The 16814-nt window shown below is 46.0% G+C and overlaps 6 protein-coding genes across 9 annotated transcripts; 3 read left to right on the forward strand and 3 right to left on the reverse strand.

The window, feature by feature from the left end:
- The first annotated feature begins 71 nt into the window (after positions 1–71).
- Positions 72–8623, forward strand: ais (aramis). Its single transcript, XM_043426794.1, has 10 exons — positions 72–338; positions 420–674; positions 903–1088; positions 1170–1425; positions 1515–1587; positions 1665–1959; positions 2038–2160; positions 2248–2474; positions 2565–2790; positions 8485–8623. The coding sequence occupies exons 1-9, from the start codon at positions 252–254 to the stop codon at positions 2743–2745; spliced, it is 1683 nt and encodes a 560-aa protein (XP_043282729.1). The 5' UTR covers positions 72–251; the 3' UTR covers positions 2746–2790; positions 8485–8623.
- On the reverse strand, positions 2842–7497 carry hfw (leucine-rich repeat domain-containing protein hfw). 3 transcript variants are annotated; one of them, XM_043426799.1, is made up of 8 exons: positions 6721–7497; positions 5094–5367; positions 4670–4984; positions 4429–4598; positions 4166–4348; positions 3748–3906; positions 3542–3658; positions 2842–3464 (listed from the first exon to the last, which is right to left on the reverse strand). In XM_043426799.1, exons 2-8 carry the CDS (start codon positions 5365–5367, stop codon positions 3192–3194), a joined length of 1491 nt encoding a protein of 496 aa, XP_043282734.1. In that variant the 5' UTR covers positions 6721–7497; the 3' UTR covers positions 2842–3191. The 3 variants fall into 3 exon arrangements, with proteins under 3 accessions (XP_043282734.1, XP_043282733.1, XP_043282732.1); XM_043426798.1 differs by lacking the exon at positions 6721–7497 and adding an exon at positions 5940–6071; XM_043426797.1 differs by lacking the exon at positions 6721–7497 and adding an exon at positions 5608–5795.
- Positions 7935–8673, forward strand: Tspo (Translocator protein). Its single transcript, XM_043427224.1, has 2 exons — positions 7935–8042; positions 8485–8673. Exons 1-2 carry the CDS (start codon positions 7935–7937, stop codon positions 8671–8673), a joined length of 297 nt encoding a protein of 98 aa, XP_043283159.1.
- A 166-nt stretch (positions 8674–8839) lies between these two features.
- Atg1 (serine/threonine-protein kinase unc-51-like protein Atg1) lies at positions 8840–13145 on the reverse strand. 2 transcript variants are annotated; one of them, XM_043426785.1, is made up of 10 exons: positions 12422–13145; positions 12240–12332; positions 12080–12130; positions 11679–11925; positions 11372–11606; positions 10922–11273; positions 9955–10828; positions 9739–9866; positions 9512–9647; positions 8840–9278 (listed from the first exon to the last, which is right to left on the reverse strand). In XM_043426785.1, exons 1-10 carry the CDS (start codon positions 12509–12511, stop codon positions 9205–9207), a joined length of 2280 nt encoding a protein of 759 aa, XP_043282720.1. In that variant the 5' UTR covers positions 12512–13145; the 3' UTR covers positions 8840–9204. The 2 variants fall into 2 exon arrangements, with proteins under 2 accessions (XP_043282720.1, XP_043282719.1); XM_043426784.1 differs by having other exon boundaries at positions 9955–11273.
- Positions 13146–13335: 190 nt separating this feature from the next.
- On the forward strand, positions 13336–16762 carry Ppat-Dpck (Bifunctional Phosphopantetheine adenylyltransferase - Dephospho-CoA kinase). Its single transcript, XM_043426796.1, has 2 exons — positions 13336–14462; positions 14760–16762. The coding sequence occupies exons 1-2, from the start codon at positions 13826–13828 to the stop codon at positions 15767–15769; spliced, it is 1647 nt and encodes a 548-aa protein (XP_043282731.1). The 5' UTR covers positions 13336–13825; the 3' UTR covers positions 15770–16762.
- On the reverse strand, positions 15929–16691 carry LOC122415041 (intraflagellar transport protein 22 homolog). The gene is made up of 3 exons (XM_043426828.1): positions 16507–16691; positions 16195–16403; positions 15929–16104 (listed from the first exon to the last, which is right to left on the reverse strand). The coding sequence occupies exons 1-3, from the start codon at positions 16689–16691 to the stop codon at positions 15929–15931; spliced, it is 570 nt and encodes a 189-aa protein (XP_043282763.1).
- Positions 16763–16814: the final 52 nt, after the last annotated feature.

Here is a 16814-nt window from a genome sequence, read left to right on the forward strand (position 1 = left end):
TCATGACGATCGGATCGCAACAAGAGCTTCACCCCCACCCAGTATTATTATTATTATTGAGGATTCTTTCAGGTTAGGTTGAGTCGCGTCGTCGTGGTTGTTGGGTTGTTGGTCGTCGTTGAATTCGACGATACGGGAAACCACGGGAAACCGCCGCATAAGATATTTAATTTTCATTTGTTCGCAAGGTTATGTCATCCATGATTCCCACGTGACGTTCGATTGTTAACGAATTTTAGCCACATACAGAAATGGACACGTATGATTTGTTCAAAAAACTTTCGTCCGGCGTTAAATTCGACAAGAATCGATTTCGTTCTGATGCCGAGAAACTCGGTGTAAGTAAAAAGCACGTGTTAATCCGACTTTTTTTTGATTCATCATATACTTCGACTATTCTAACACTTCAATTCGAACAGTTGCAGAAAAGAAAGGATAGCAAAGTAAAAATTAAGAATGAACCTTTGGATGAAATATCAAGCCATGTCAGCTCCAATAAAAGAAAAAATATCGATGAAAATGACGATTTTGAGGAGAAAAGCAGTGACGCGTTAGAGACATTGACTCTGCTCGAGGGGATCACAGTCCCCTCTGATGCATCTAAAATCAGTAAAAAGAAGAATAAAAAAAAGCCATTGAGTGAGGATAAGTTGGTGCAACAAGAACAAGAAAAAGTGAGTATTCTTCATGATAAGATGAAGGTTAAAACTTGAAGGTTAAAAACTTTGCATAAATGAAAAAAATTTTTGAAAATATGAACGAATAATTTTGTATGTACGCCTGGATCTGTCAATTGTTACCGACTGTTCAAGTTGCACATATGACAGGTCCAGGCATTAATGGAACTCGGCGTACATCAATTACGATTTTTTGCTATAAACTCATTAAACGGTTGGTTGAAGGTTAATAGGTACAGGAACCAACATGGAATCTCTGTGGTGGGTCGTCACATTGCTAAACCTATACATACATTTGCTCAACTCTCCGAGGTATATGGCGTCTCTAACGATCTGATAGAAAATATTAAAAATTGTGGCTACACGGATCCAACGCCTATTCAGATGCAGGCTATGCCTGTGATGTTTGAGGTAAGCGACACATTGAATCAAACTAGAAAACAGTGCTGAAAAATAATTCAGCTTGTAGAAATGAAGCTTTCTTTGTTTTAGGGTAGACAAATATTGGCTTGTGCTCCAACAGGCTCTGGAAAAACCGCAGCATTTCTCTTGCCGATTATTCACAGATTGGAAGGACCTAGAAAATTGGGCTTTCGAGCAGTGGTTATAAGTCCCACAAGAGAATTGGCCAAACAAACGTATCGGGAGTGTGTCAGGTTGAGCGAGGGTCGAGGTTTCAAAATTCATATTGTCAGTAAAGTGAAGCAAGCCCTTGAGAAATACGGTCCAAAGAGTTCACAGAAATTTGGTGAGTTTCAAAGATCTAAAAAATAATTGTTCCTCCTCCTTATTTCTTCATTTTGTCTGAGAATGACAATCCTTTTCGTCTCATGACAGATATTCTCATCACAACGCCGAAGCGTCTGGTTTTTCTTCTGAACCAGGATCCTCCGGCCATATCATTAAAAAAGTGAGTATAACTTGCTCTTGAAGAGATTTAAATAATTAATCGTTCAAAAAGGGTACAACATTGATCATTACGATTAGCGTAGAGTGGCTGATCGTCGACGAAGCTGATAAACTTTTTGAGGATGGAAAACGTGGCTTTCGGGATCAGTTGCAGAGTATTTCGACGGTCTGCACCAACGATAAACTCATTACCGCAATGTTCAGTGCAACGAATACACCTGTAGTTGCCAAATGGTGTCGGCATAATTTGAAGGGTCTTATTAATGTTACTGTCGGACAGAGAAACGCTGCTGCAGCAGAAATCGATCAGGAGCTATTGTTCGTCGGTACTGAAGCAGGAAAACTCATCGCGTTGCGAGATATTATTAAAAAAGTGAGAGAATATAGTTTCTTAAGAAAACATTCAATCGGTGAAAAACTCGAAGAGACTTAACGATTGACAATTCCACAGGGGATCTCGCCTCCGGTGTTGGTCTTCGTGCAAAGCAAAGAACGAGCTCGAGAGCTCTTGAACGAACTTATTTACGACGGTATCAATGTTGATGTTATTCACGCGGATAGAACCCAGAACCAGGTGAATTGAATGAGGTTTGAAACGTCAAATCGAACCACCATTAATCATAATTATCGTTTTAAATCTGGGCTTTTGATCCTCTTACAGCGAGACAAAACAGTGCGATGTTTCAGAGAAGGAAAAATTTGGGTTCTCATATGTACGGAATTGATGAGTCGAGGCATAGATTTCAAAGGCGTTAATCTTGTGATAAATTACGATTTTCCCCCGTCGGCGATCTCTTACGTGCACAGAATTGGTAGGACCGGAAGAGCGGGTCACAAGGGAAAAGCAGTGACATTTTTCACGGAGCATGACACGACGAATTTGAGGAGGTACAAAAATTCGTTTTCCATCCGGCCCTCGTAACATCTTTATTGGTTCAGGCCATTAACGTGATATTGTGTTCCTGCTTCGTTCTCCAGCATCGCCACGGTGATGAGGGCATCCGGTTGCCAAGTCCCAGAATATATGCTCGCGATGAAGAAGCACAGCAAACGAGACAGGAAGAAACTCGAGCGTGAGACTCCGAAACGCGCTCCAATATCGACGCTGCCGAAATTTAAGCGGAGAAAACCGAACCGGCCTGGGAAGCAAGACGAATGAAGTTCTCGCAGCTCATCGAGTCTGAAGAATGTCGACTGGTCACTCGTGAGTAACTTTTTCGTTGGAAATCCCGATGAAAATTGAAAGCCTTTCACAGTCGGAGCAAATTTTTTTATTGTTTCATTATCACAATTATTATTGGTTCATACAATTATTATCGTTATTAACGTTACCGTCGAACGTTTCGTACGCAAATTATACATTTGTCAATAATATCGCACCGACTAGAACAACAATCTTTGAATAATTTTCAAGCCAAACCGCGTATTTGTACGTTCAGTCATGGTTCGTTGAAACAAAAACATTTCTATGTACACAAACATTCAAGTCCGTTACTCCTGAGCAACCGAGAAAAAAAAACGACCACAAATCATTTTTACATGAGTAAGATTCAGAGTTGAGAATCATGCCCGCTGCTCGAAACGTAATTGATGCGAGAAAATCGTTCACGTTTCGCACAGCCAGTCGCAGGGTAGCTTGGGCATTTTGTTCGCAGGCCACGGAAGATAACCGGCGGTTTTGAAGACCCAATAATCGTACGAGACTTTCGTAATGAGGCTCATCAGCAGCAAAAGCTCCGTGCCTATAATATAATAAATATAATCGGTCCAATCGCCCGGATAAACGCACATTTTCGAGGGTTCCAGATCCACCACTTTTTCCTTGACATTCTCACAGAGAACTTCGTCCGAGTCCAAAATACGAGTTTGAAGCCAAACCTGTTGGAGATTTAATTCGATATAAGGATAAACGATAGAAAATAGCTTTTCCTCGAACTCTAGTGCCATCGACTGACCTTGAGATATTTGGCAGTATTGCAATCGCAGTGCAACTCGTTACCGCCGAGTTTAACGTACCTCGAGGCAGCGTAACTCTTGTCATGAACGTTGGGCGTTAGCATGTACGTTGGAAGCTGAAAAACATTGAATGGGATCCTCAGAAATTATGAAATTTTCACTTTTCGTGGCTCTCCCCTGAAACCTCCTGGTTGCGTTTGCTCACCGATTTAATTTTATTGTAACGAAGACTGAGAAGAGCGTAGTTGTCCAAAAACTTGGATCCCTCCAATTTATTGATCGAAGATATGTTGTTGTAATCGGCATAAAATTCGCGTATATCCTCGTAGCAGCGATTCGTGCTGAGGTCATCCAGGACCGTGATCTGGAAACGTTCGAAAAGTCCTCTGCATCAGATCACTCGAGCATCCAAATGTTTACTGCCTTTCGTCGTAACTGGCTCCAGGAGACCCGGCCAGGTAGCGAGAGTCATTTTTTCCGATCGCGAATCCAAATTCTTGGAGAAAAAATGACAGCCCAACCGAGCGTATAAGAGTTCCGCGTTATTCGGGTCTCCAAGACCCAGACTGTATTCGAGCCTCGAAAAAATCGAATTTTCAAAAAATCAATCAAGCAAACTGTACGTTGTTGTAAGAGACGTTGAGAGCGATGGTGTTCCGGGGAAGTTTGTCGGGCAACTCGGTCAGCTGGATCCCGCTACAGTCGACGTTGACCGCGAGCGTCGGTGGTTTGCCCTCCGCAATGTCCATTCTCCGGAAGTTGCACTGGCACTGCCAGTTCTCGCCTTTGGGGCATTCCGTCTGGAGCTAAATAATGATAAACCGTTACTCGGAGAGTCTTTTCAGTGTGCGACTTCCCGGCGCGTTCAGTTGCCCCCTTCACTCACCAAGCTGAGGTAGCGTACTTGCTTGAGCGGGACTTGCTCGGTGGTGTTGAACCAGTGCCACGTTTTGCTCGCCGAGCACGAGGTTTTGTTTTCCCTGTTGAAGTTTATTCGTTTCTCCCCGGTTTTGTTGATGTACTGATAAATGTCGTGGCACCAAAGTGTGTTCGTACCTGGCGTCGGGGCAATGGAGCAACCTCCTTAATAATGAGTCACGAGTGTTGGCCGGAGCGGACCGACTTACCGGATATGTCGAGCCAAAATTCCCGACCGCTCATGGTGTTGAGGGCGGGTAAATGGGTGATGTTGTTATAAGAGAGGTCGAGGGTCGCGAGCTGTGCGAGTCTCGTGAACGAGTTGTTCTCGACCTCGGAGAGTCCGTTGTTGGATAGGTTGAGGCAGTGAGTAGGTGCCATCATGAGAAACTGTCCTTTTATGCGATTGATCCGGCCGTCCGTGATCGAGAGTGACTTGAGTCTCCTCCATCGGACTTCGCTGACATTGAACGTGTCAAAAGTGGCGTTTCGTATGTGGATGTACGAGACGTTAGCTGGGAAGTCTGCAAAAAGTTGTGATACAAGAATCCGAATGATCGTGAGTCCTCGAGTCTTTTTTTTTTTTTTTTTTTTTTGGAGCGGGGGGGGGGGAGAAAGCACGAGGATTCTCACTGGCACAAGCGAGACCGGTCTCAAAATTTCGACTGTCGACGTTGCAGCACAAGACGGCGTTAGCATCCGGGCTGCTGTGCGACAAGAGTATTCTTTTGCAGGGGCAAGCGTCCCCGTTCTCTGGAGAGGGGCACTCGGAGGCTTCCTCGTAGTAGCATCGTTCCGGGAGTGCGGGAATCATGGCGTTCCCGTTCGAGCCCGACGACTGATCCTCCTCCGTGCGTCCGCTCGCGACGCCCGCGTACAGACACATCATCACCGCGAGCCACTGCATCTGGAACGATTAAGAAAACGGCACTTTGGTAAACGCGTGGTAATAAATCGCGGCGACTCTCGTTTGGTCAAATAATTCGTGCGCAAAACCACGTATTTTTTCGTATTTGCTAAGATTCGGCGAGAGAGGCGACGCCGCGCGCACGACGCCTCGGAAGCGCGCTCTCGCTTAATCCCGCCCTCTTCCACCGCGGCGATAAGCCTTATCTCGCCTCCCTCCCCTCTCTCCTGTGGCTCTTACCGTCGAGGAAAGAACACCGCGGCCAACACTTTTTATATCTTTTTCTTTAATTACCCCCGACCGCGCGCTTCGATTTTCGATGTAAATATGCATGTGCCTCCGCGTATTCGTTGCTACGCGAGCACCGACGTAAAACGTAGCGAGTGTCAATATGGGCGAGTCCTTTCGTCCTAAGTTCGCGACTGGTATCCGCGCCTCCCCCTCTCGCTCCTCCCTCCCACGGTTGATCAATAAATCCAATCAGTTCGAACGAACCAGTCAAGGATTATGGAGGATTTATTTCGACTCAATTACGGACGCATCTGCCGGTTTATTCCTCCCCGTTTTCTCACCTTCCTTTCGATCTTTTCCAAGAAATCCTCGATAAATATTGCTCTGCGACGCGGCGGCGACGAACGTGCCATTTTGAGGTGACGAATCACGGATTTTGATGAACAAGCAAGTCGGAGACTCGGGGAGTGTTAAAAAAACAATTGGCGGGACGATAGCGGGGGGGGGGGGGGGGAGAGAGGAGAGGAGAGATCTCTGGTTTGCTAGAGGCGCATTCGCGCGCGGGTGTATCAAAGGTCGAAGCGAGTCTCTGACACGAACGTTTGTCTCTTGTACAGTCGGATCATCGCGAAGATCTCCACACACTCATGGCGCGAATTGATAAAACAAAAATGTGAAAGTTGCGAGGAGGCGAGGGAGCAGGGCACGAAAGGAAAAGAGAACGGCGGTTCGCCGCGGAGATTGAAAGATCGAGCCGCGCTCTCGGAAATGGCGGGACAAACGAATTAATTTGCTTAACCGGACAGACACGACACTCTGGGTCGTCGAAGCCACGACCTCGTTGATTAAACGAAATTGGTGGGCTCCGAGGCTTTTGCCTTTTTCTACCGTTTTTTCTCCTCCCCCGCCTCGATGGCGGATTAAAGCGCTCCCACGACACACGCTCGGTAGTTCGGCTCTTCTCGATTCTTCACCGCTTTGTTTTAAAACTTGTTCTTTCTTTGTTATTTTTATACGCATCGGAATTCGTGGGAATTCAGAGGGTAGGATCTTCGCGTTTTGTTTTGTAAACAATGCGATCGAGTGGCGCGATTCTCAGGTCACCCTTCGCAGCGCTCTTACCGCGAGGAGACAGAGTCCGACGTCGAAGAAAGTGATGAGCTCCGCTACATTCGGGCCTCCGAATCGGCCCACGGCACACACCGCGCACGCAACGCCTCGTGTTTCTATTTGAGTCCTCTCGCCCTCACTAACTTCACTAAACTGACCATTGCGAAGACTCAACACGCTTTCTGATCCAACACGTCCAACACGTACCGCCACCGCATTCCCCGCGACAACTTTTTCTTCTCCTACTCTCTCACCACCGTCGCTTCTTGCTTCTGTCCCTCTCCCTCGCCCTCCAACTCGTTTGACCGCCTCCTCTCTGTCTCACTCTCTCGTGAACGCTTCTCCCTATCGAATACCGATGTTGACGACGCGATGATTCCTCCCGACACGCGACAACCGAGAAACAAATGGAAAGCGGGCGTATCACGGAGAGAGAGAGAGAGAGAGAGTGAGAAACCCGCTCAGGTTCTGTTTTTATTTCTTTATTCGGTTTTGTCATATACAAGTAGTGAGGCTATATATAGAGCTCAACCAAGTTGCAGTTCCGGCCAAGTTTCCCAACACATCAACTTCTTCATTCCCAACCGCCATTATTGAAAACGCAACATTCGAAAAATCAGTTTTTCCCCACATTTTCAAACTCCCAAACGATTTTTTTCGAATTACGTGCACGAGCCTCGTAACGAAGCGACGTCAGCTCGGCTGATCAAGTATAAAGTATCAACGTCGCGTCTCTTTCTCTCCCCGTAAAATCGTCGAACGCGCTCCGGGATTGTGGCTGGTTGAGAGAACGACAATATTTCAAACTGAGGCGCGGAAAGAATGCGTGTGCAGCGGTAGAACGGGCGGGTGGGGCGGAGGGGGGGGAGGGCAGAGCTGAAGCTTCGTGTTGCTGCCGCACTAACGGTTGTTAAAGAAGCGCTCAGTTTCTCAACTACCAAAACAAAACACCGCCCATCGATCATACCGCGATCGTTATCGCGCGCGATAACAAAATGAATAAAACACTGCTGTAAGAAGACAAAAATAGGAATGTATTACGTTAGATGTCAATTCATCCTCGATGAATCGTCATATTTTCATAAAACCCCTTCTCCCTTCGACCCCCACCTCGCGCGTCGTTAGATAAACGTTTGAGATAAGTTTGTTCGAGTACCGAGTAAATCCGTGGCCGACTTAGCGCCAGTTGCTTTACAGCAGTACACGCGTGTCCATAAGATCGCGCAATGCCCGTGAAAATTTCGTGGCCCGCCGTGGGTGCGACGATACTGCCGAACATCGGTGGAATCGCCGGTGGTTTTATTACTAGCAAAAATATAAATCCGTGGTACGAAGTGAGTATTGAAAAGAGCTGTTTCTCCGCAGCTCAGGGAAGCGATTCGAAGTTCCGGTTTATCAATTAGTCAAATGCTCTCCCCTTTCTCGCTTTTGCGACAGTCTTTGAAGAAGCCCGCATGGAGGCCGCCTAATTGGGCGTTCGGACCCGTATGGACGAGTCTGTATTGTTCGATGGGATACGCGTCTTACCTCGTGTGGAGTGCCGGTGACGGGTTTGAGGGAGCGGCCTTGCCGCTTTCTATTTACGGAACAAACTTGCTTCTCAACTGGGCCTGGACTCCGATATTTTTCGGAGCCCACAATATAAAACTAGTAAATTAATAATACTAACGACATTTTAATTTATTCGAAATTCAGCTTCGAGCACCGATGGCTCGGACAGATCCTCGGGGAGGGGGTAAATTATCTCTTGATAATCGACGACGTGTATATTTTCAGGCACTTTACGAGGTCTCCGCTTTGTGGGTAAACACGGCTGCTATGGCAATTGCTTTTTATCACGTCAGCCCTACGGCTGGTTACCTCATCGTTCCTTACCTCGCTTGGACTACACTCGCAACGGCTCTCAACTACGCTCTTTACAGAGACAATCCTCCGAAGGCTATCGATCAAAAAGAGCAGCGATGAGCTGTCAATTGTCATAGATTTCGGCTCCTGCAACGTCACGTCACCGCCGAGATTCCATTCCACGTAGTTTTCTATATATTTTTTTAAATATTCTCACCCACAATGTTATCGAACGAGCGACCATTGTATATTTCAACTCGGGATTAAAGAAGACAGGGGGCAGCGATTGTACAGAAAAAAATCTTTACTTCGTTTTCTTTGTTCCTTCTCCACTACAGCGGTTAGTATGCTCATTTTCGTTTGATACTTAATATCTATTATATATATATATTTATTTATACGAAATAAAAGATTAGTTTATAATAACCATGATTAGTCATTGATGGATACGAGACTCGCCGGGAAGGCGATCGTTAGAAATTTTCTTTATCGATTTAGTCACTTTCTCCCTCTCTCGTTATCTCAATCGTCTTCGTCAATTGCGATTATCATTCTCGTTCACTTCACACTTCGTCCGTTCATCCGTCTTTGTATACGTGTATATACTTTTTATAATATCTCATCCATCTCGATGCAATTATTTGACATACGTTACGTCGGGTCAGTTGCGTAGATGTAACCTTGTTGCTGGAGTACGTACAGACGCTTTTCGACAGCTGCCTTATCTGCGAAAGACCATGAAAGTTGAGCTTTGTTGGAGAGTGAAAAAGTGGGAAAATTTTTTTCAAGAAAAATTCGACAAAATTGAACGTGAAATAATAGAATTGACGAATAAGCTTGAAAAATTGTAAAATCAAATAGAAAAGTGGTTTCGACGACGAAAAACGATATTTTCAAAGCTGACACCATTCTTTCGAAGGCCTTGGAATGTTTGAGAAGATGACGAGGCTCAACTCACACTTGATGAGGAGTGCTCGATCCTGACTGTGATTAACGTGCTGCGATAGCGAGTGGAACAATATCTGGGCCGTGTGATAACGCTGAAAGCATTCGGCCGGGTTACCGAAAAGCTCGTCCAGCGCGGCGGACTGACACTGTCGAGACAATTCGCACGTTATATTTTCACATTGTTATGATTACTCGTAAAACAGCATAGCAGAGGGCATCGTATCGCGAGGTATTCACCATTTGTATCGCGTGATTGTAGAGAATTTTGTCGGCGGTTGCTCCAGTTTGGCGAAGAAGACCGGCGCTGTTGAGCTGCTTGCATTCGGCGAGACACGCTCGATATTTGTCGTTCATTGTGCTGACGACTGAAATAAACAGGAAAAACAAATGTTCGATAAAAACTGGATGAATAATGAGGGGCGAAGGGGGAAGGAGAAACGTAAGCGATCGCACCTTCCTTGACACTGGCGGTAGGTTGGAGTCGTCCAGCCTCGAGCTGCTGGGTAGCGAGGCTCAATCCGGAGCTGAGCCACTGGAGAGCTCGGACGAAAAGTATAACTTGCTCGGCCCTTCTCTTGGTCGCGGCGTTACCAGCTTGTTCCATAGCGCCGAGGGGGGCGCCGAGGGGTCCGGCGCGCGTTCTGGCGACCTCGCTGACGCATTCGCAGAGAGCAACTACGAAATTTAACTTTGCTAATATTTCGTTGTGCTCCCGTTCGAGCAAGGTTTCCTCAGGTAACTCGGGTGCTATGAAGGTCAACGGACGATCGTCCATCGTGGGGTTGTTCGTGGTGGAGGAGGGATTGAGCTCGGGGAAGAGATTTCTGAAGCTCGCGGCTTCCGATATCTCCGGGAGAGTAACTGCTCGCGTGCCGAACGGTATGACCGGTGAGTGCCTCAAGGTATTATTGTTGTCGTGGAGGGCGCGACTGGTCGGTGATCCGAGAACGGCGAGAGGTCCGGTCAGGAGAGGCGAAGAGGCGCTATTGTTGCCTCCCGTGGAACGCCTCAACGGCGACGTGCCGCTCGGGGCGTGCGAGTGCCTCGCTACCGGACTGACCTGCCACGTGTTCGGGGGAGGTGGCGTCTCGCTGGTTCTCCTCCCCGGTGGGGTCCCGATGACGAATTGGACGCTCGGCGGGCTCAGCGAGCCGATGTTCGGCCCGTGGCTCCGGTAAGGATCGTTGCTCCGTCTCATGCTTATCGGTTGAGATCTGGGCACGACGCTCCCGCCGCCGACGACGCCTCCCCCGGCCCCGGTGCTCTCCGTTCGACAGGCCCGCGACGACGGCGATGAGGGCTCGACCGCCATGCCGCCCCCGCTTCTCTGCGACGGAACGGGTATGGGTTCCGAGATCGGTAAGAAACATGGACGCGGTGGACTGATCGCTTCGCGACTCGTTTGTTTCGTGTATTTCACCTGGTGCGGATTGTTGTCCGTGTCGCTGCTAAGGTCGCTCGGTACCAACACGAAATCATCCTCCGGGCTGGAGCAGGGACTGCTCGTGTCGGGACCCGAATTTGTCACTCCCGTCGTCGCCGCTGTTCCCCCCGTCGCCGCTCCCGCCGCTGCCTCATTCGCGATTCGCAACTCCGCGAGGTTTATCGGAGACGCTGGCAACTCGACGGGCACCACCGAATTTGCAGTATCTCGCGGCCCTTGCAGAAATTCGTGACTGAAAAACTCGTCGAACGGCATACGATCCACCGCGTTTCTTCTCAAAAGACCCATCAGCAGATGCGACAGTTCTGGCGACGTTCCCAATGGAATTCTGAAAAAGTCGCGAGCAGAATATTCGTTTTTTTTCTCTTCCCTCATCAACGAGCTTTTAACAGTGAAACTGGATACGAATACCGAAGTTTCACTCACTTTGGCCCAAGATTCTCGTGATTCTCGTAAAAAAGTTTCAATGCTTGAGGCGTGTGAGCCTGGAAAGGAGCTTTTCCGGTCAGACATTGAAAAACTATTGTTCCGAGGGACCACAAATCCGCTTTCGCGTCATACTGCAACGACATTATAACCTCCGGGGCCATATACATTGGCGAGCCGCACAGCGTCGCAGCCATCACACCGTCTTGGAGAAACCTTGCGAAACCAAAATCAGCTGGAAAATAACAGCGAATAATGTTGATTAATGGTGATTCCAATTCGGTTCGAATCGTCGCTTCTTTCTTACCTATTTTTAAAGTTATTTGATGAGGTTGCGGACACGCTTTGCCACAACTGTGGCTCAGCAGAATATTCTGAGGTTTGAGATCCCTGTGCACAACACCCTTTGCGTGCAGCGCTTTCATCGCTCCTGCTAGCTGCTTCAGAAAAACTCTTATCGTATCCTCGGACAAAGTACCTTTGGCTCCCAAATAATCGGCCAAATCCCCACCGTTACAATATTCCATAACAAGGAAGACATTGTGATTGGACTCCTTAAAAAAAATTCAACATTTAACATTTTATCCTTTGCAACGATGATTTTGAAGTTTGCTATGTTAAAACAGGACGAGACTTCAGCAGATTAGACCAATGTTGAGCAAACGATATTGTCTATTTCAAACAGGAAAAGATGCACAGTTTACTCACTTTGCAATCCAACAGAGCGACAACATTCTCATGATGCAATTCTGTTAATTCCTGCAAGCAAGGAATTCACTTTACATTAATTGTGTCGAGTAGAAAACAGAAAATGATTCGGCGCAGTCATTAGGTTTGAAAAAAAAAAGAAAAAAAAGGGATCACTGACTTTTAGAATGTTGATTTCTTTTCCGAGCAGGTTTTGCGATTTTGCCAGGCTCTTCTTTGTAATGCTCTTGATGGCAACGACAAAATTTGATTTCTGAAATAACAACGATTTGTCGTGAACGAACGTGGTTGCGGAGTAAAAATATAACGAGGTGTAATGAAGTAAAAGACGAAATCGCTCACTTTTCTGTGTCTCCCTTTAAAAACAACGGCGAAAGCTCCATGTCCGATGAGATCTTTCGTGTTGTACTCGTAATCACCAACGATCTCCATTATTATCGGGAATCTCGCGTGTTCGCGAGACGAGAGGCACAGGCTTATATCACCGACTCGCGAACTAACGGATTCTTCAATCCTCCATCATCATCGTAGTCGACGTCGTAGTCGACGTCGTCGTCGTCGTCGTCGTCGTCGTCTTCGTCGCGGTCGTTGTTGCACCACGGGTTTACAAACACGCACACATACACCTGAGAGAGATTCGTCGCCCCCTCCTCCCCCTCTGTCGCCCTTCCAAAAACATTCAGTAGGAGAGGGATCAATACGAGAGAAGGGAGAGGAGTATCTCTCTCTTTCTCTTTCGTTTGCTGGTGTTGCTGGCTTGTATATACCTGCACACAAACAGCAGCGCCTCTTGAGAAATGGTACACGATGGATGGGTGCGACGTACGAACTCACACACGCGAATCCGTCCCCCTCTCTCGTCGCCCTCGAAATGATTATTTCCTCAAAGTTCTACATTTTGCGTAGTTCTTTGGTGCCGAGTATAATTCTCGTTGATTTTACAAACGAGAACACAAAGGGGTACTTCGGTAAATAAAAGCTTTTTTCTCCGACGAACGGTCGAATGACAAAAAAAAACAACGCAGTGTTCTGCGGGAGCTGTGTGACCGTGTATTGTATGTACGAAGTGTTGCGCGACACAGTCGGTCGCGAAATGTCAGAAACGTACCGAACGAGGAGGGAGAGAACAATAAAAGACGGAGAAATGACAAGGCAGGCTGCTGCTTTTGCCCCGAGAGATGCTGCACTCTACTGGCTACTTTTTAAAATTGCTCGGAGTCTCGGAGTAATAAAAAAAAAAATTGACGTACACATCGCACTAAAGTACACGTGCATAATTATAGTATTATTGTGAAAAAATGATTGTTGAGGATTCTGGACGATCTAATGTACACTCTTGTGGACAAAAAAAATTTTTGTTTTACCAGATGACACGTGTTGATTCTTCCCATCAACCGTTCGAACCATTAACTCTCAATCGCAAATGTTTACTATCGCGAATGAACGGACTAATGGAGCAGTTTTCGTAAGTTTGAATCCGTTCAATCGTCATGCTGACGAGTGGCTGATAAGCGGAATAAAGTGTGCGGGATTTTACATATCGCCGCATAAGCTTAATTGCTATCGGCATTATCGGAATGCGCAGATGATTGTTCCGCCAAATAATAGTGCAAAATCTCGTTCTTTGAATGGAAAATTCTTACGTTTGAAGGTTATATATCGGTATTGTGGGTAAACGGGACAGACGGAGGGTAAAAATAGAGGGAAAAATAGTTACAAACAAGCGTTCTAAGGATCAATCGTAAAATGGCAAATACTGGATTGTTGGTGTTATCTAATCCGTCCAAAGTTCGAAAAATATTGCCAGTCATTGGCGATCACGTACTGAAAACTCTTTACGTACAATATTTTCCTGATAAAAATGGCCTCTTCTCGAATAATCATTCCGGATCGGCGACGAAATTCAATCGTCCCGGTTCTTGTTACGCGCAAACAGTCGCCAACATATACGCAGTGGCCTCAGCATTAAAAACAAGTTCACAACAACAGCAATGCAGGCGTCAACAACCTCTGGATGTTCGAGTACTCCTAACCGCAATAAAAAACTCTTCTAGGTCCGTAATAGACACAAAGAAGCCTGTTGAATTGGTCATATTTGATCAAGACTATGGTAAAAATGAAGTCGACACTTTTGTGCGTGATCGTTTAGGGAATGCGTCTGCAGGATGCAAATTTATGGTCATGGAAAATGATCAAGATCAGGAAATTCCAGACTGCGATTCCTGCTCTCCTGTGCAAGACGGTGTCAAAGTTTACAAAAACGTTGTCCTGGGAGGAACCTTCGATCGCTTGCACGAGGGACACAAGATTCTTCTCAGCGAAGCTGTATTACGATGCTCGGACAAGCTCACAGTAGGAGTCACCGACACAAATATGTTGAAGGGTATTTTAACCTCGTACGAATAGATGGTCCAATAGAAAAGAGGAGAGAGGGGAAACTAATTTTGATGTTACAACAAAACTTTGTTTCGATTCAGTATTAAATAGCTCTCGCATGCAATAATGAAATTTCGATGTACACTACTCCCTTTGATTGTAAAGTCATTGATGTAAAGTCGTTGGTTGATGCTCTGCTCAAAGTTTAAGACAAAGAATGTGACGAGATTTAAAAAAAAATCTGAACTAAAGTAGCGATGAATAATATTTAAATCACAACTTGAGCTTCGTTACTTGGTTACAGGCAAAATTTTGTGGGAGCTGATAGAGCCATGCACCAAAAGGATTGAGAATTTGAGAGATTTTCTGGAAGACGTGGATCCATTGACGCGGTATGATCTGGTGCCAATAACAGACATCTATGGACCGACTGCTTGGGATCCGAATCTAGAGTTTATGGTCGTCAGCGAAGAGACGATCAGAGGAGGGAAAAAAGTGAATGATCTTCGTGAAAGTAAGGGGCTCAATCCTTTGGAAATTCACGTGGTAAAACTAGCAGAGGATTTGAATCACGGAGAACACGAGGAGGCGAAAATAAGCTCGAGCAATCAAAGAATGAGGTTGTTGGGCACGAGGCTGAAAGAGCGAACGCGATTATCTTCCGAAGATGGTAGACCAACGAAGCCTTATATAATCGGACTCACCGGCGGTATTGCCAGTGGCAAATCCTCGGTCGCTCTCAAGCTCCAATCTTTGGGAGCTGCTCTCGTCAATTGCGATAAAATCGCTCACGATCTTTACGAACCTGGTGAACGATGCTTTGAGCTTGTAGTTGAGAATTTTGGCAAATCGATACTGAAAGAAGACGGGACGATAAACCGTAAAGCTTTGGGAAAAGTAGTTTTCAGCAACGAGGAACAGCTTAATAAATTGAACAATGCCGTCTGGCCTGCAATTCTCGACGAAGCGCGGAAACAAATAGATCGACATTATCACGACGGCTCGCATGTCATCGTCATGGAAGCCGCTGTTCTCATACAAGCAAAATGGCAATTCGTATGCCACGAAATATGGACTTGTATAATACCTCTCGAGGAAACCATCAGACGAGTCATTGAAAGGGACTCCATGACCGAGGCAGAAGCACGATTGAGAATTCAGGCCCAGCCCAGCAACCTCGAGCAAGTCGAGCAAGCGACCGTCGTTTTTTCAACTATGTGGAGCCATTCCGCCACTATGCAACAAGTGCAAACCGCCTGGAACGAATTGAACGATTTCCTCACGGGGCCTCAAACCGATTCTCCAACAAGCTAGTCAAGAGTCAATCGCTAGGGGATTTATCGAGAGCGAGAGAAAAAATTCGCCTTTTTTTCTTTTTATATTTGTTTTAATGGTTTCATATAAAAACATAGCAACAGGGGGGGGGGGGCTTTGGAAGATTCGGCGGTTCCATTTTCTATTTCTTTTTCGCAGTTATTTCAAGGGAAATATACCGCCGGTGTCCCTCATGATGTTTCTCTCTTCCTGCTCTGTTTTTTCTTGTCTTCTCGTCGTAAGCGTGCTCAGAAAAGCCAGAAAATCGGTCTTCAGTTTCGCACCGCCTTCGTCCACGTTGCACGCTACTTGTGAAATTCTTCCAAAAATCGATGCTGCAGTTGGATTCGAGCGGAAAAGAGTTTATTGATTTGGCAAAGGAACATCAGGCGAGAAAGAATAAATTCATGAGGATTTCAACTCACGCAGAAAATTTTTAGTGGTTTCGGAGTTTCGAACTTTTTCCAGATCATAATGAAAAACCACGCAACTTTTCGGCTCGATTTTTGGTTTAGCGACGAAGTAATCGTACATTCGTTCAAGATCGCGTAGATGATGCTCGTCGGCGTGCCGCCCGTTTACAAAAATAACGCCAATCGCGTCTTTTCGCATAGCCGCCCAGCAATTTTCATACCTAAAAAGAGCATTTTTTTAAATCAAAGTATCGTACTATTGGTAATTACGATTCGTGCGACTGCAAACTCATAAATTTTTAAGCATATTTTTTTATTCCTTACTTTCGGTCCCCGCTGCAGTCCCATAATTCAACGTCGACTTTGCTCGTGACATTTTTAACTTTTACTCCAGAAACTTCAAATTCCAATATTCTCACGCCTTTCGTAGGTCTGTACTCGGATTGCATATCCGTTGCGTCGGCTAAGTAATTCGAAATCGTTGTTTTGCCGACCTTGTTTTCCCGCATTGTTGATAAATATTGTTATCGATGATAAATTAGGTAAATAAATAATAAAGTTGATAATTATTAACAAAAAACTTTTCTTGAACTGCTTACCCCTGCGGGTCCCACAACAACGAGCTTCAGAGG

The sequence above is a fragment of the Venturia canescens genome, chromosome 8 (assembly GCF_019457755.1).
Source record: "Venturia canescens isolate UGA chromosome 8, ASM1945775v1, whole genome shotgun sequence".
Lineage (NCBI taxonomy): Eukaryota > Metazoa > Arthropoda > Insecta > Hymenoptera > Ichneumonidae > Venturia > Venturia canescens.

What these genes read in the sequence shown, in the direction of transcription:
- ais (XM_043426794.1), top strand. Translation starts at nt 252, where the DNA reads ATGGACACGTATGATTTGTTCAAAAAACTTTCGTCCGGCGTTAAATTC. An exon ending in CTGATGCCGAGAAACTCGGT is followed by an intron (nt 339 to 419) that starts GTAAGTAAAAAG and finishes CAATTCGAACAG; the next exon opens with TTGCAGAAAAGAAAGGATAG. An exon ending in GACACGACGAATTTGAGGAG is followed by an intron (nt 2,475 to 2,564) that starts GTACAAAAATTC and finishes TTCGTTCTCCAG; the next exon opens with CATCGCCACGGTGATGAGGG.
- hfw (XM_043426797.1), bottom strand. Translation starts at nt 5,700, where the DNA reads ATGCATATTTACATCGAAAATCGAAGCGCGCGGTCGGGGGTAATTAAA. An exon ending in GACCGGTCTCGCTTGTGCCA is followed by an intron (nt 4,985 to 5,093) that starts GTGAGAATCCTC and finishes AACTTTTTGCAG; the next exon opens with ACTTCCCAGCTAACGTCTCG. An exon ending in ATTTTGGCTCGACATATCCG is followed by an intron (nt 4,599 to 4,669) that starts GTAAGTCGGTCC and finishes CCCCGACGCCAG; the next exon opens with GTACGAACACACTTTGGTGC.
- Tspo (XM_043427224.1), top strand. Translation starts at nt 7,935, where the DNA reads ATGCCCGTGAAAATTTCGTGGCCCGCCGTGGGTGCGACGATACTGCCG. An exon ending in ATATAAATCCGTGGTACGAA is followed by an intron (nt 8,043 to 8,484) that starts GTGAGTATTGAA and finishes GTATATTTTCAG; the next exon opens with GCACTTTACGAGGTCTCCGC.
- Atg1 (XM_043426784.1), bottom strand. Translation starts at nt 12,511, where the DNA reads ATGGAGATCGTTGGTGATTACGAGTACAACACGAAAGATCTCATCGGA. An exon ending in AAGAAATCAACATTCTAAAA is followed by an intron (nt 12,131 to 12,239) that starts GTCAGTGATCCC and finishes CCTTGCTTGCAG; the next exon opens with GAATTAACAGAATTGCATCA. An exon ending in CACGAGAATCTTGGGCCAAA is followed by an intron (nt 11,274 to 11,371) that starts GTGAGTGAAACT and finishes CGACTTTTTCAG; the next exon opens with AATTCCATTGGGAACGTCGC.
- Ppat-Dpck (XM_043426796.1), top strand. Translation starts at nt 13,826, where the DNA reads ATGGCAAATACTGGATTGTTGGTGTTATCTAATCCGTCCAAAGTTCGA. An exon ending in CGACACAAATATGTTGAAGG is followed by an intron (nt 14,463 to 14,759) that starts GTATTTTAACCT and finishes ACTTGGTTACAG; the next exon opens with GCAAAATTTTGTGGGAGCTG.
- LOC122415041 (XM_043426828.1), bottom strand. Translation starts at nt 16,691, where the DNA reads ATGCGGGAAAACAAGGTCGGCAAAACAACGATTTCGAATTACTTAGCC. An exon ending in GACTGCAGCGGGGACCGAAA is followed by an intron (nt 16,404 to 16,506) that starts GTAAGGAATAAA and finishes TGCTCTTTTTAG; the next exon opens with GTATGAAAATTGCTGGGCGG. An exon ending in AACCACTAAAAATTTTCTGC is followed by an intron (nt 16,105 to 16,194) that starts GTGAGTTGAAAT and finishes ATCCAACTGCAG; the next exon opens with CATCGATTTTTGGAAGAATT.